At 37.3% G+C, this 14,837-nt stretch overlaps 1 protein-coding gene across 2 annotated transcripts in view; it reads right to left on the reverse strand.

Annotated features, from left to right (window-relative positions):
• NEK9 (NIMA related kinase 9) overlaps positions 1–14,837 on the reverse strand; it is a 44,846-nt gene that overhangs the window by 2,777 nt on the left and 27,232 nt on the right. For both annotated transcript variants that reach the window (XR_011169055.1, XM_069092247.1), the window contains exons 17-21: positions 5,988–6,158; positions 4,981–5,040; positions 2,267–2,463; positions 1,489–1,653; positions 456–665 (exon numbers count right to left, since the gene is read on the reverse strand). Coding sequence is in view for 1 of the 2 variants with exons in the window: in XM_069092247.1 (XP_068948348.1) it covers positions 456–665; positions 1,489–1,653; positions 2,267–2,463; positions 4,981–5,040; positions 5,988–6,158 (803 nt within the window). In the remaining variant the exon portion in view is untranslated. The remainder of the gene's footprint in view (positions 1–455; positions 666–1,488; positions 1,654–2,266; positions 2,464–4,980; positions 5,041–5,987; positions 6,159–14,837) is intronic.

A 14,837-nucleotide genomic window follows, 5' to 3' on the forward strand; every position in this document is an offset into this window, starting at 1 on the left:
TACAATAGCTCTAAATCTATTCTTCTAGGCTGTTTCAACATCACTTTTCTTCTGAAACAGTTCTCGTGCTCACTAATGCTTGTACAATGCTCCTTAAAAACAATGTTCAATAAAGGTGATGAACTCAACTAAATCCAACTGTCTATCTTGGCTTCAATGGGTATCTGCACAAGTTCCATTACTCAGAAGTTATAGAAGTTCTATGGAAATAGCATGGAAGTTATGGAAAAGTGCCTCAAAAGAAACCTGTTTATTGAAATGCCTGGTGCTTTGAAAGATTAGTGAATGTCAATCCCTTTGGCAATCTGAAAGTCACTCAGAAAATATGAAAAACCCAGCCACATATAATCATCACTTCCTTACAACTGGGGCATGTAGGAGGATCATCTGATGCTATTATTCAAAGGCCTCCAAGTAGGCACAGAAATTACCTACACCTCATAAAATATTCTTACCTTTTGCACTCCTTCTGTCTCCTTGTTGAGCCTCTGGAGCTGGGTCCAAATTTTGAGATTTTCCTGCTGTAGTCTTTGCTGTTCAGCCAAACATTTTAACACCAGACCTTCCAGCCGCTCCACCTCAACCTGCAGACTACTACAAACACAAGCAGCAGCCAATGGTGTTCCCTTCCCAGCACATCCTAGCGCTGGATTAAGCCGGGGGTGCTAGAGAAGCAAAGAACGAAACAGGAATCTAATATTACCTTCTTGTGCTTAGCTTGCACAATTCCTTTTTAAAAAATAAACAAATATGAAACTATCTAATCTTCCTCTAAATAAACTTATTAGATTATGTCATAAATTACAAGATTAAGGTTTCTATGTAAAAAAAACTTCAGGAAGCAATGGGAGACTAACTGATGGAGATGAACAGAGAACCTGGTTCTGCCTCATCAACTTCTGACTTAATTGCTTTTACTTTCGCTATCTCAAATTCCTATCCAAGAATGAGAACTAACAATGACTGGCCTTCCAGAAAAGTTATGGAGTTTCAAACAAGCATTCTAAATATGCTGAGATCCGAAGTGCTAAAGTAAAGTGGGATAAATCTTTTGGGCTGCATCAAAAGCATGGAGGTTGCAGAACCTCCAAATGTCATATCTATGAGACAATTCTTTCCGTTGCTATTTTAAGATCTTAGCAAATATAAGTACTACTAATGAACTCAATTACTGAAATCTTGGAATTTTAGGATATGTCATACATCTCATGATTGATAAATAAATATTAAAAGATGACAACAAGGCTAGGTTTTATATTGGTACTTCTGAATCTGCTAAGATAACCTAAAAACCATTCAAATCCATTAGCATTTGTGAATAATGGTTTTAGGAGTTACTGAATGAGAAATATAGAATGTGCTAAACTGCTATGGGGAAGTGAGAGAATTAAAGTTTATTTAGACAGTGAGGGCATATAGTCAGAATTTAAGGGAAGGAATGTAGTCATTGTTTATAGAGTTGCAACTCAAACAAAAAAGCTCCATTACCCAGGCTTGTCGTGTAGACTTGTTGCATAATGCAGGTGCTTCAGAGGCCGCTTTGAGTCCTTGCAGCTCCTCATAGGGCAGAGTATCTTTCTCAGGCTCTGAAAAATCTGTACTCAAGGGTGAGGGGCTGTCAGGCATGGGGATGAATTCTGCATTTTCTAACTCCTAGGCATCAAGAAAAGCATCTTAGTTGGTCTGCTGTCAACAGCCGACTTCTTCCAACATTCTATTCTCCCTTAGCTATTTACTTTCTATCTGCCCCCTCTAGTGGTGTGGGACAGTTGTGGTTACTGATTGTATTTCATCCTTTCTATCCTTAATAGGACAAGCTGTGATGGATAATCAAATGTGCTCCTGGGAACAAGGTGGTGGCAGTGTTAGGAATCTGGTCTTTTTCACCTTTCTCATCACTATGCAGGTTTGCTCAGGTCTGGAAACTCATTTACTCTGGAAGTAATAGAGAGACAAAGTGACAAACAGAAGATAAGGCTATATGTGTTCTATGCTGCTCTTCCTTCCATCTTTCAGACCCCTTTCAAAAAGCAGCCTAAATTAATAAAAACAAGTCACATGCCTTCATATTTAGATGTCCTCTAGGCAAGGATGAAATACCAGAGGGGAGGTTTACTATTTAGTAAGAAATCAGAAAGAACGACTTGCTGTAAAACAGTTGAATGATACATGGGTAGTCCTGGAAGGCCGTAAGTTTCTTTCTCAGGTCTTTGTAGGAGGTTCAAACTTTAATATAAGGAACAAATTCTTCCACTAAAGAAATTACCTTGCGCAGCCAGCCGGGGCAGGAACTGTTGCCCACACTACTGATTCCCATGGCCTCAGTTGGACTGATTAAATCCCCCATTCCTCGGTCTGCCTCCATTGTTCCCCGGAATCCTCCACTCGGATCAGGGGTCTCAGATTCCTGTTGGCTCTCCTCCTCTTCTCCACTCCCTCTTTCTTGCGTGGAGTTCTGTGCCACTAACAACAGAAGAAAGAAGGGGTTTTGCTTTGCTGTTTGAAATGGAGAACTGTCCTCCTAGGGGATCCACTTAACACTGGAAAAGGATTGTTAAGAAACAAGCTATATACCCCTGATGAAAGTGCAACTAGTAAGTGGTCAGTAGATGAAACAAGCCTTTACTGAATGTTTCTTTAAAAAAGTTATTGTTCATGCAATGTCTCCTCTATTCTCTCATTTCTCCTCTATTTAAAAAACCCACTTAATATTCTGGTGCTCAAAAGTAATCTAACTGTTACCTCTAAAGTATCAGCCTACAAATAAACAGAATTCCTTTTTTCTATTGTTAATAGCTACTTCATGGCAACTTCTCCATATCAACAAATTTGTTAAAACAACGTCCTATTCTAATAACACCTGAATTTCTATCTTTCTCTGAATCCTGTAACTGTTCTTGTGGTCTAAAGTGCTGAACTGAATTCCTCCTAAAGATTCCAAAGGTATTTAAATGCCAACTACAGCCCCGGTAAAGGTCCTTCTGATCTATGCCCTTCTAGGGTTATGGCGACTCACTTCTTTGTAGATTACCCATTATCAACTGTTAAGGCTGGCTCTTTCCTCCCCTGAAACAGAGCATTTTTCAAGGCTACTTCAATAAAGCCTAGAGCTATTCTGTACTCAGTTATGTAACCAGAAGTGTCTTGGGATCAGTTCCTATGGGGTCAGTTACCATCTCCTTGAAGAGAACTACAATTCTGCACATCCAGTCCTTATCTCTTTCCCAGGAGTCAGTCTCATTTCACTTATTGCCTTACAGACATTTCCATTTAAATGTACTCAACATGTTCAAAAAAGAACTCATCTTTTCCTCCCAGATCCCACTATCTTCTCCATTTCTGCTATGGGCACTTCATACATTTCATGTTCCAATCCAACAAGCCTACTTTTCTCTCACCTATCTGTGACATTCTGCCTTCTACTTTTATGACCATGGCATGTTCCCAATGCCTGTAATCAACTTACCTCCAACTCCAGGAATCCAGAGCTTCCTTTAATGTTCAACTAAATGCCACTTCCTACAAGGGATCTTTCCTGATTCTTCCCAGTTGTTAGTGTTCTCTTGATACCCAAGAATTTACTTAGCATATATTTATATCTATGTATTTTTTCCCCTAAGTAGAATATAAGTTCCCTGAACCCAAAGACTATTTCATTTTGATCTTTATATACCCAGCACCTAGCACAGTGTCTGGCATTTAATGAATGAACTGCAAATTCACTGAATTGCAAAAAGAAAACTAATTTTATTCACTGATAAAAAAAATAATTAGGAAGGAAAAATTAACAAATCATTACATAGTATATTTCAAAGTAAAATATGAAAGAATAGTTGGCTAAATGATATTGGGATTACCCATGTCATGATCTTCTTCCATTAATAAGATCAGGGCTGGCAAATGAAGGCTCACCCCTACAGCAAATAAAACTTTATTTAAAATGTAGCTTGTAGGCCATACAGAAACAAGGGGCTGCCAAGACTGTGCCCATGTGGGCCCCTGGTATAGATGATTAGAAAAGGTTCTGCCATCATGCTACCCCATCCATTTAAGCACAGAAGTCTCACAAAACCCAGTTTTGCCTCCAATGCCAAAGTAAGTTTACAGGACTTCTTTTTAATCTTTTATTTCTTTCTATGAATATTAGACCAGCAAAATAAGATAGTGACAGAGCAAATGTTCTTGGCAAAAAGATATTTAACCAACTGTAAAAGATATTTGCAGTTCAAATGAAATTAAGAGTCATAGATGCCTTGAACAAACTAAGAGAAAGTACTGTGATATAAATAAACTGTAGTACAACAGATTAAAACCAGGTTTCTCTTGGGAAATTAGCAGGAAAGAGAATTTTTTCCCTTTTGTTCTTTACCTGCTATGCCACCACGTGATAATAAGAATCCAAGATCTAAAGCATCACAGTTCTTTAGGCAGAGACCAAAAGGAACAAAAACTGTTTCTTGGCACAGTATCAAATAAAAAAGAAATAAGGAAAAAGCAGGCCAAAAGGAGCTATCACATAGCTCTGGCCTGAATTTCCCAGACATATTTTGAGTTTAGCTGGGTTTTTTATTAGAAGAACTGATTTTGAAGGATGTTCCTATAGATTAAAAATTCTCTCAGGGTTTATTGAAGGAAGGGACAGAGAGAACCTAGAACACTTAGGATAGGAAGGGAAGGGACAGAATATACTTCATTCATTTATCACATAATGATGCTTGATGGGTCGTCCCTGAAGCTACCTGATGTGCCACAGAAGCAGAGTTAAATTTTTCTACCAGGTTGGGAATATTAAACCTTTCACAACAAGGACAATAAGGCTGTAAGGTCAATCATTCTGTGGCTCTTCCGAGCTATCCTGCTCCCCCCCTCCCAATGAATCCAATTCCCCATTTTCTTATGAATGATAGAGAATGCCTAGAAGATCCTTTCACAAAGATGTACCCCTCAGGAAACAATTACTGCCTAACGTTGGTTACTCACCAGTTCCTATTGACAAGCCACTGCTATTGGAACGGATGGTCTTAGAGTTCAGTACTTTCTCTGGGAAAAAGAATATTTTTTTGGTAAGAAACATGTATAAATTTTGTGTGTGTATATAGGTATATGTGTATCTGTATATATACGTACACATGTGTGCATGCACATGTACATGTGTGCATATATTTATATATGAAGACAATAAGAGTGAAAGAAAAGGCTAAAAATTAAAGAAGTTGTCTACAGTCCTCAAATCTAGGTCTCTGACGCCAGGTTGCTTTATATAATTTATCTGTTTGTTTGTTTTTTTTTTGGGGGGGGGCTGGTTAGGAACCGTTTCTAATACTTAATCTAAAGAGGCTTAAAATAACAAACCAGCAGATCCTTTTGTAGCTACTACCAAATGTTTTTTTTTACATAGAAAGCAGCTTACTACAATCTCAAGTTTCTTTTTAAAAGTATGCTTAATTTAATTTGTTAAATTACAGAATATAAACAAATCACATATTGAGTAATTAACTACTTCTAAAAACATAGGACAAATACGTCAGAGGAGGTCTGGGACCAAAGGTGTCTTAGTGGGAGAAAGGTCAAGTGGAGGCAGGTCAGGAAATGGAAATGTCCCATCCCCACTGACAGCTAAGGGAGTTTCAAAATTTACATTATATGTTTTTTTAGGTTTCAGAGAATATGCTCTTAAACTTTTAAAAATGGTATTTTTAAAATATAATAAACACTTCTCAACATATACCTCCCCATCAAAGTATATTTCCTGAAAAATGGATGAGCAAAACTGCCTAAAAAGTAATTACGACTAAAAGTACATTGAGCATACCATATTAAAGGAAGTAACTACTAACTAATAGCCCTATCTCTTCCTTAGGACAGCTTTCTTATTCGGAAAGTAGGTATGCAGCAATGACCCCTTAAAAGATGGTTTCCCTTGACAGACACATCCCTATGTCCCTGTTCCATTTATGTCTCATTTCTTACATGCATCAAACCCTTACCAACAATGAGAATGGTGTGCCAGCCACGGCAAGACAGATCTGGGATATGATGCAAAGATCCAAAAATAGGCCGAGGCCACGAGGTACATATATCAGAGCCATGAGGTCTCTCTGTGGGAGTCATTGCTAAGCGGCCATTCCCACCATTTCCCCATGCGAAAATGTGATTATCTGGAAGAAGAAATTGTGTAAAAGAAGACAGATTAAACAGGCTACCAACTTCTACCCCTCTGGGGTCCTCATTTTTCTTTTATTCTTTGTTAAAAAAAAAAAAGCCTTTAGAGTTATCCCTTCCACATCTCAGGGGTTAGGAGCAGGGCGCCCCTCCCGCACCCCAAACCTCGTCTCTCAGCAATCTGGAAAATCTGAGTAAAGTTTTTTGACCCTCCATACCAGAGAAGAGGTCTGAAGTATTATGGTACTAAAATATAAAATATGTTGATATTATACAATACTATACCTATATTTTATACATTTCTGAGTTTCTAAACTTTTTCTGCATTGTCTGCTGTCCTTCACGTGTTCTCTCTGTCTTTCACAAAACTCCCCCCAAATTCCCATTTAACTTCTTATGCCAACCTGAGTAATCAAAACTGCAATGGGGAAAATCACGAAGTGGAGGGGATCACTGCATTTGTATCTCTTCACTTCCACTTCATTTAGAAATACTTATCTTCAGGTTTGCTTTTCTTCTTTCGCTCTCACACCCTTATCACTTTTCCAATAACTCCTACCAGCTATCTTGTTTTGTGACATTTCCCATTTACACAATGGGATTCCTCATTTTTCATCCTTCCCGCTAGAGAAGCTCTCTCAGAACGGAACAAGAGAAAGGCTCTTTCTTCGTGAATTTTTTTTTTCAATTAGGAAACATTTATTTTTTTTCTTCCTCTCACTTCGTTCAGTCAGTAGGCATTTATTAAGCATCTACTTTGTGCCAAGCACTGCTGACACAAAAAAGGGACAAAGACACCCCAAACAAAACACCCAATCCTCATAATATTTAAGTATAGTTAACAAAACAAATTCCCACATTGGCCATGTCCAAAAATATCTCAATTTTGCTTAGTGAGTAGATCAATTCTCTCTCAGGAGATGGGTAGCATGCTTCAGCATCCACCCTCTGGAATCATGACTGATCATGGCACCAGGGAAAAAATCATTATCAATGTTCTTAAATTGGAAATGTTTTTCCCCCCAAAACACTATCTAGTGTATGACAAAAAATTTCCAGAAATCGTCACAAAGAGAGAGATACCAAGTTGGAAAATGTTGCTCTATATTCTCCATTCTGGGAGTATATATCAGTTTAGAGGCAAAATCATATGTCAAAGTCCCCTTCAAAAATATCAGTAGATCAAAGAGAAACTCTTAACCAGAACTTTTTGCCCTGGTTTTGCATTTTATTATTGTTAATTTCTCCTGTTCCTCAACTGTGTCCCTCTGAATAATTTCAGTTTCTCTAAGGCATCCTCAAAAAATCTTCTAACGTTGCTTCTTAAATATTCCCAAATCTAACCTTCTGAATCAGTTATGAAATATTTTCATCCAGAAGTCTGTTCATTCATCAAAGCATAATAATAGTCCTATTTATTTGGAACATTGCCATCTAAAACCCTCAACTGAACAGAATGGCCACAAATCCAGAATCAATTAAAGATCATGAATTGTAACAAATATAGCAGAGAAATGTGAAGACTTGACAACTTAAAAGCCTTTGGCAATTGGAATAGCAAGTTTAGCAATTGGAAGAAGTGGCTAGGAAGTCAGAAAGACAAAAGAAACAAGGGAAGTAAAGAGAAGATATAAGTTGAAAAAGTGAAGTGAAAGAAAAAGAAGGAAGAGAATACCGGATAACACAAGTGTCAATGAAGATTAGAAGCATTAACAATGGAAAGAAGTGCCAGCAGAAAATATCCATAGACAGGAGAGGGAAAAAAACACAACTAGAACCAAAGGGAATTCTGAGAGCATCTAGTACAGGGTCTAAATGCATCTAATGCATTACATACAGGTGGCCATAGTCATTCAAGGTTAAACTGTTTTCATTATGCTAAAGGCCCAACTCAATTGACTCAGCAAGGAGTGAAAAAGACACTGGATTCTCACAGGGAAGCCAGTGAAATGAAAGCTTGAGTAAGTCCTGCTAAATTGGAAAGGCCATGTACACAAATGATAACTCCAAGAAGCAGCCTAGGTAACCTGGAGAGGCTCATCACTAGACAGGCCACTAGGTGGTGAAGTTTTCAGCCACAGCAGTTCATGAAGACCAGCACCTAAGGTATACAGGTTGCAACATATATTTGATGGAGGAAGTTCCCACACCAAGGAAATTATAGATTCTTTAATTATACTTTGTTGATTAAAGTCAAGGAAGTATATTATCATAAGTTTAGAAAGAAAGTCATCAGGCCCGGAAGGCAGCGGTGGCGCAGAGGAAGGCCCGGAAGGCAGTGGCGGCGCAGAGGCAGGCCCAGAAGGCAGTGGTGGCAGAGGCAGGCCGGGAGGAGGCCTGATCAACTCAGGGGGCAAGGTGTCCCACCAACCACAAGGGCAACTACCAGGCCTATCACCAATGGGCTGGGACTGGAAAGAGCAAGGTAAGAACCAAATGCAGAGCCCCTGTCTGGGACAGCAAATACTCCTGGGACTACCACTCCCTAGCCCAGAAATTAAAAATAAAAGCCCCTATCAGGACCTCCAAGGACCAGGATGGCAGAGTGAATCCTGCCTGCTCTAAACCCCCCCCCCCCCGAAAACATAGTAACTCTTGCCCCAGGGCAAAACCCTCTACAGTAAAGGCTTGGAAATCCTAGAGGAAGGGCATGGCTAGGGCCCTGCCTCAAAATGGGTAGAAAGCAGACTACAAAGATTCTGGAGTCCTACTATCCTCAGAGGGAGGAACCAAACTCAGAGGGAGACAATGTGGACTCCACACCCACAGCTGAAACATCAACAGGGAACAGGTCCCAAGCACACAAAGCTCTCCTAGATGAGATCAAAAGGAACTTTGAAAACCAAATGAGGGAAATAGAAGACAAAATGAATTAATTCTTTTAAAATCAAAACTGCAGAATTAGAAAAACATTATAATGAAGAAAACAGCTCCTTAAAAAGAAAAGTGTATGATATGGAAAAGGAGCTCTAAAAACTAACCAAGGAAAATGATTTGCTAAAAACCAGAATCAATCAAATTGAAACAAATAACTCTATGAGCAACCAAGAATTAGTCAAACAAAACAACAAGAATGAAAAATTAGAAATAGAGGTAAAATATCTCAATGGAAAAATAACTGACCTGGAAAACATATCCAGGAGAGATAATCTGAGAATCATAGGCCTACCAGAAAATCATGATGAAAAAATGAGCCTGGACAACATTCTCCAAGAGCTCATTAAGGAAAACTTCCCTGAGGTACTGTAAGGGTTATGGGATTTAAAGATCTTCCATGCCCATTGAGAGAATCCACCGAACACCTCCTGAAAGAGATCCCAAACTGAAAAGTCCTCGAAATGTTGTGGCCAAACTCCAGAACTACCAGATAAAAGAGAAAATACTTCAAGTGGTCAGAAAGAAACAATTCAAATATCCACAGTGAGGATTGCACAGCATTTGGCAGCCTATACACTGAAAGATCAGAGGCAGTGGAATTCAATTTTCCCCAAGGCAAAAGAGCTTGGGTTACAAGCAAGGATCACCTACTCAGTGAGACTGAGCATATTCTTCTAGGCAAAGAGATGGTCATTCAATGATGTAACAGATTTCCAGACCTTCCTGATGAAAAAGCCAGAGCTCAATGAAATTCAACCTCCAATTACGAGATGCAAGAGTGACATAGAAAGGTAAACAAGGAAAACACACACACACACACACACACACACACCCTGTTATTTAATAAGAGCAAACTGTTTATAGACAAGTAGAGGGTATAAAACACGCAAAATGACGATTAAAAAAAATCTTATTAAGGGCTACAAAGGGACTGCAATGGAAGAAGAGGAATGAATAGACTCTACGGAGAAAAGATGCAAAACCTATCATATTAGAGGGAAAAAGGGGAGGGTGAGGAGCTTTGCATGAGATTTGTTCCTATAACTCTTGGGGTGAAGAAGAAATAACATACTTCATTAAGAATAAAAATATCCTACAGGGAGTAGGAGGGGGAAAGGGCTACAAAAGGGGGGATGTGGTTAGTAGGGAAGGAAGAAGTAAGTGGGAAGGGGAGGAAAAGGGAGGGGGGCTTATAAGGGAATACTGAGGGAAGTGGTGGTCAAAAGGAAAACTATTAAGGAGGGGAAGGGAGAAGGGGAGAAAAAATATAAGCATTAACAGAGGAGGGAATAGGATGGAGGGAAAGAAACAGATAATAATCATAACTATAAATGTGAATGGAATCAACTCTCCCATAAAACGGAGGCAGATAGCAGAATGGATTAGAAATCATAATCCTACAATATGCTGTTTACAAGAAACATCTGAAACACAGGGTAGAGGTAAAAGGCTGGAGTAAAATATATCATGCCTCAGCTAAAGTAAAAAAAGCAGGGATAGCAAACCTTATCTCAGATAAAGCAAAAGCAAAAATTTATCTAATTAAAAGAGATAAGGAAGGAAACTATATCCTGCTAAAAGGCACCATAGAAGAATGAAGCAATATCATTACTTAACATATATGCACCAAATGGTATAGCATCCAAATTCCTAGAGGAGAAGGTAAAGGAATTAGAGGAAGACATAGATAGCAAAACTATACTAGTGGGAGACCTTAATCTCCCCCTCTCAGAACTTGATAAATCCAACCTCAAAATAAACAAGAAGTTAAGGAGGTGAATAGAATTTTAAAGAGGGTAGGTATGACAGATCTCTGGAGAAAACTGAATGGGGATAAAAAGGAATATACTTTCTTCTCGGCAGTTCATGGCACACACTCAAAAATCGACCATGTTCTAGGGCATAAAAACCTCACAATTCTGTGCAGTAAGGCAGAAATATTAAATGCATCTTTCTCAGATCATGATGCAATAAAAATTATATGCAATAAAGGGCCAGGGAAAGACAGACTAAAAACTAATTGGAAATTAAACAATTTAATCCTAAAGAATAAGTGGGTCAAACAAGAAATTATAGAATCAGTAATTTCATTCAAGAGAATGATAATAATGGGACAACATACCAAAATTTGTGGGATTGTATTAAAGGCAGTTCTTAGGGGGAAGTTTTATATCCCTGAGTGCATACATGATTAAATTAGAGAAAAGGGAGGTCAACGAATTGGGCATGCAATTGAAAAACCTAGAAAAAGAACAAATTCAAAATCCCCAATTAAATACTAAATTAGAAATATTGAAAACCAAAGGAGAGATTAATAAAATTGAAATTAAGAAAATTATTGAATTAATAAATAAAACTAAGGGCTGGTTTTATGAAAAACAAACAAACAAACAATAAAATTTGATAGACCCGTAGTCAATATGATAAAAAAAAGAAAGAAGAAAACCAAATTATGAGTATCAAAAATGAAAAGGGTGAATCTACCTCCAATGAAGAGGAAATCAAAACAATAATTAGGAATTATTTTTCCCAGTTGTATGCACATAAATTTGACAATCTTAGGGAAATGGATGAATATTTACAAAAACACAAGTTGCCCAGATTAATTGAAGAGGAAGTAAATTACTTAAATAATCTCATCTCAGAAAAAGAAATTGAACAAGCCATTAGTCAACTCCCTAGGAAAAAAATCTCCAGGGCCAGATGGATTTACTAGTGAATTCTATCAAACATTTAAAGAACAATTGATTCCAATACTCTACAAACTATTTGGGAAAATTAATGAAGGAGTCCTACCAAATTCTTTTTATGACACAAATATGGTACTCATACCTAAATCAGGAAGACATAAAACAGAGAAAGAAAATTATAGACCAATCTCCCTCGTGAATTTAGAGGCAAAAATTTTAAATAAAATATTAGCAAAAAGACTACAGCAACTTTTCTCAAGAATAATACACTTTGATCAGGTAGGATTTATTCCAGGCATGCAAGAATGGTTTAATATTAGGAAAACCATCAGTATAATTGATCATATCAACAATAAAACTAGCAGAAACCACATGATTATCTCAATAGATGCAGAAAAGGCTTTTGACAAAATACAACATTCATTCCTATTAAAAACACTAGAAAGAATAGGAATAAATGGAGCCTTCCTTAAAATAATAAGTAGCATCTATTTAAAACCATCAGCAAATATTATATTAATAAGGATAAGTTAAAAGCATTTCCAATAAGATCAGGGGTGAAACAAGGGTGATCATTATCACCCCTCTTATTCAATCTGGTAATATAAATGTTTGCAGTAAGGGGCAGCCAGGTAGCACAGCGAGTAAGAGCACCGGCTCCAGCGTTGAGAAGACCTGGAGATCGAATCCCGGGCTCAGATACTCAGCACCACACCCAGAAAAACTGGCCGTGTAACCTTGAGCAAGTTACTTAACCCCGATTGCTTAAAAAATAAAAAAGAAATGTTTGCAGTAGCAATTAGAGAAAAAGAAATCAAAGGAATCAAATTAGGCAAAAAAGAGACCTATCAAGCTATCATGCTTTTCAGATGATATGATGATTTACTTAGAGAAGCCTAGAGAATCAAGTAAAAAAATGACTTGAGACAATAAATAAATTTGGCAAACTTGCAGGATATAAAATAAAACCACATAAATCTTCGGCATTCCTATATATTTCCAATGAAATTCAACAGCAAGATATAGAAAGAGAAATCCCATTTAAAGTTACTGTAGACATTATAAAATATTTGGGAATCTACCTGCCAAAACAAACTCAGGACCTATATGGTCACAACTACAAAACACTTTTCACACAAATTAAGTCAGATCTAATTGGAAAAATATCAATTGTTCGTGGCTGGGTCGAGATAATATAATAAAAATGACAATTTTACCTAAATTAAATTATATATATAGTGTCATACCAATCAATTTACCAAACAATTACTTTATAGAGCTAGAAAAAATAGTAATAAAATTCATTTGGAAGAATAAACGGTCCAGAATATCAAGGGAATTAATGAAAAGAAATGCTAAGGAAGGTGGACTAGCTATACCAGATTTCAATCTGTATTATAAAGCAGCAATCATCAAAACTACTTGGTACTGGCTGAGGAATAGAGCAGTGGATCAATGGAATAGATTAGGCACATGAGATTCAGCAGTCAACGACTAAAGTAATCTATTGTTTGATAAACCCAAAGACCCCAGTTTTTGGGATAAGAACTCACTATTTGACAAAAACTGCTGGGAAAACTGGAATACAATATGGCAGAAAATGGGCATAGACCATTACCTAACACCATATACCAAAATCAAGTCTAAATGGGTGCATGATCTAGGTATAAAGGTTAACACTGTAAGCAATCTCAGAAAACAAGGAATAGAAAACAGATTGAAGCAAACTACCTGCCCTTTTTTGTTTCCTTGTTTGGTTTTGTTTCCTCTTTCCCATTCTTCATTCCATCTGTTACAATACTTCTTTATAACCTGACTATTGCCTAATGTGAAAGTATTTGCAGATTTACCTGTCAGATTTGTGGAGAGGGAAAGACTTTATGACTAAACAAGAATTAGAGCATTATAAAATGCAAAATGGATAATTTTGATTACATTAAATTGAAAAGCTTCTGTACAAACGAAGCCAATGTAACCAAGATTAAGAGGGAGGTGGCAAATTGGGAAAGAATTTTTATAACCTATGTCTCTGATAGAGGACTCGTTTCTAAAATATACAGAGAAATGAGCCAAATCTATAAGAATACAAGTCATTCCCCAATTGATAAATGGTCAAAGGATATGAACAGGTAGTTTATAGAGGAAGAAATTAAAGATATCTATAAGCACATGAAGAAATGCTTTAAATCATTATTGATTAGAGAAATGCAAATCAAAACAACTCTGAGGTACCACATCTCACCAGTAAGATTGGCTAAGATGACAAATGCTGGAGAGGCAAATTGGAACACTAATATATTGCTGGTGGAGTTGTGAACTGATCCAACCATTCTGGACAGCAATCTGGAATTATACCCAAAGGGCTATAAATAATTTCATACCCTTTGACCCAGCAATACCACTTCTAGGGTTGTATCCCAAAGAGATCACAGAAGTGGGAAAAAGACCCATATGTACAAAAATATTTATAGCAGCTCTTAGCAAAGAATTGGAAATTAAGGGGGTCCCCATCAACTGGGGAATGGCTGAACAAGTTGTGGTATATGCATGTTATGGAATACTACTGTGCAATAAGAAATGAGGAGCAGATGGACTTCATATTTACCTGGAGAGGCTTATATGAACTGATGCCGAGTGAGAAGAGTAGAGCCAGGAGGAATTTGTAAACAATTACAGACACAACATATGTGTGATAAACTGGACTCTTCTCAGCAATCCAGAGACATAAGTCAAACCCAAAAGACTCATGATGGAGAGAGATATTTACATCCAGAGAAAGAACTGTGATTGAACCCAGATTGAAGCAAACTACCTGCCCTTTTTTGTTTCCTTGTTTGGTTTTGTTTCCTCTTTCCCATTCTTCATTCCATCTGTTACAATACTTCTTTATAACCTGACTATTGCCTAATGTGAAAGTATTTGCAGATACTATACTTGATTGTATGCTGCCATGGGGGGAGGGAGGTGAGAGGGAGAGAAAATCTGAAACTCAAGGAATTGTGGTAATGAATCTTGTAAATTAAAAGTAAACAAATTAATAAAGACCAAAAAAAAAAAAACCCTAGGAAAAAAAAGTAATATAGTCATCAAAAATAGAAGTGGCAATAA

The sequence above is a fragment of the Petaurus breviceps genome, unplaced genomic scaffold, assembly GCF_028583685.1.
Source record: "Petaurus breviceps papuanus isolate PSGF00001 unplaced genomic scaffold, PetGlider_PUasm1.0 189, whole genome shotgun sequence".
NCBI lineage: Eukaryota > Metazoa > Chordata > Mammalia > Diprotodontia > Petauridae > Petaurus > Petaurus breviceps.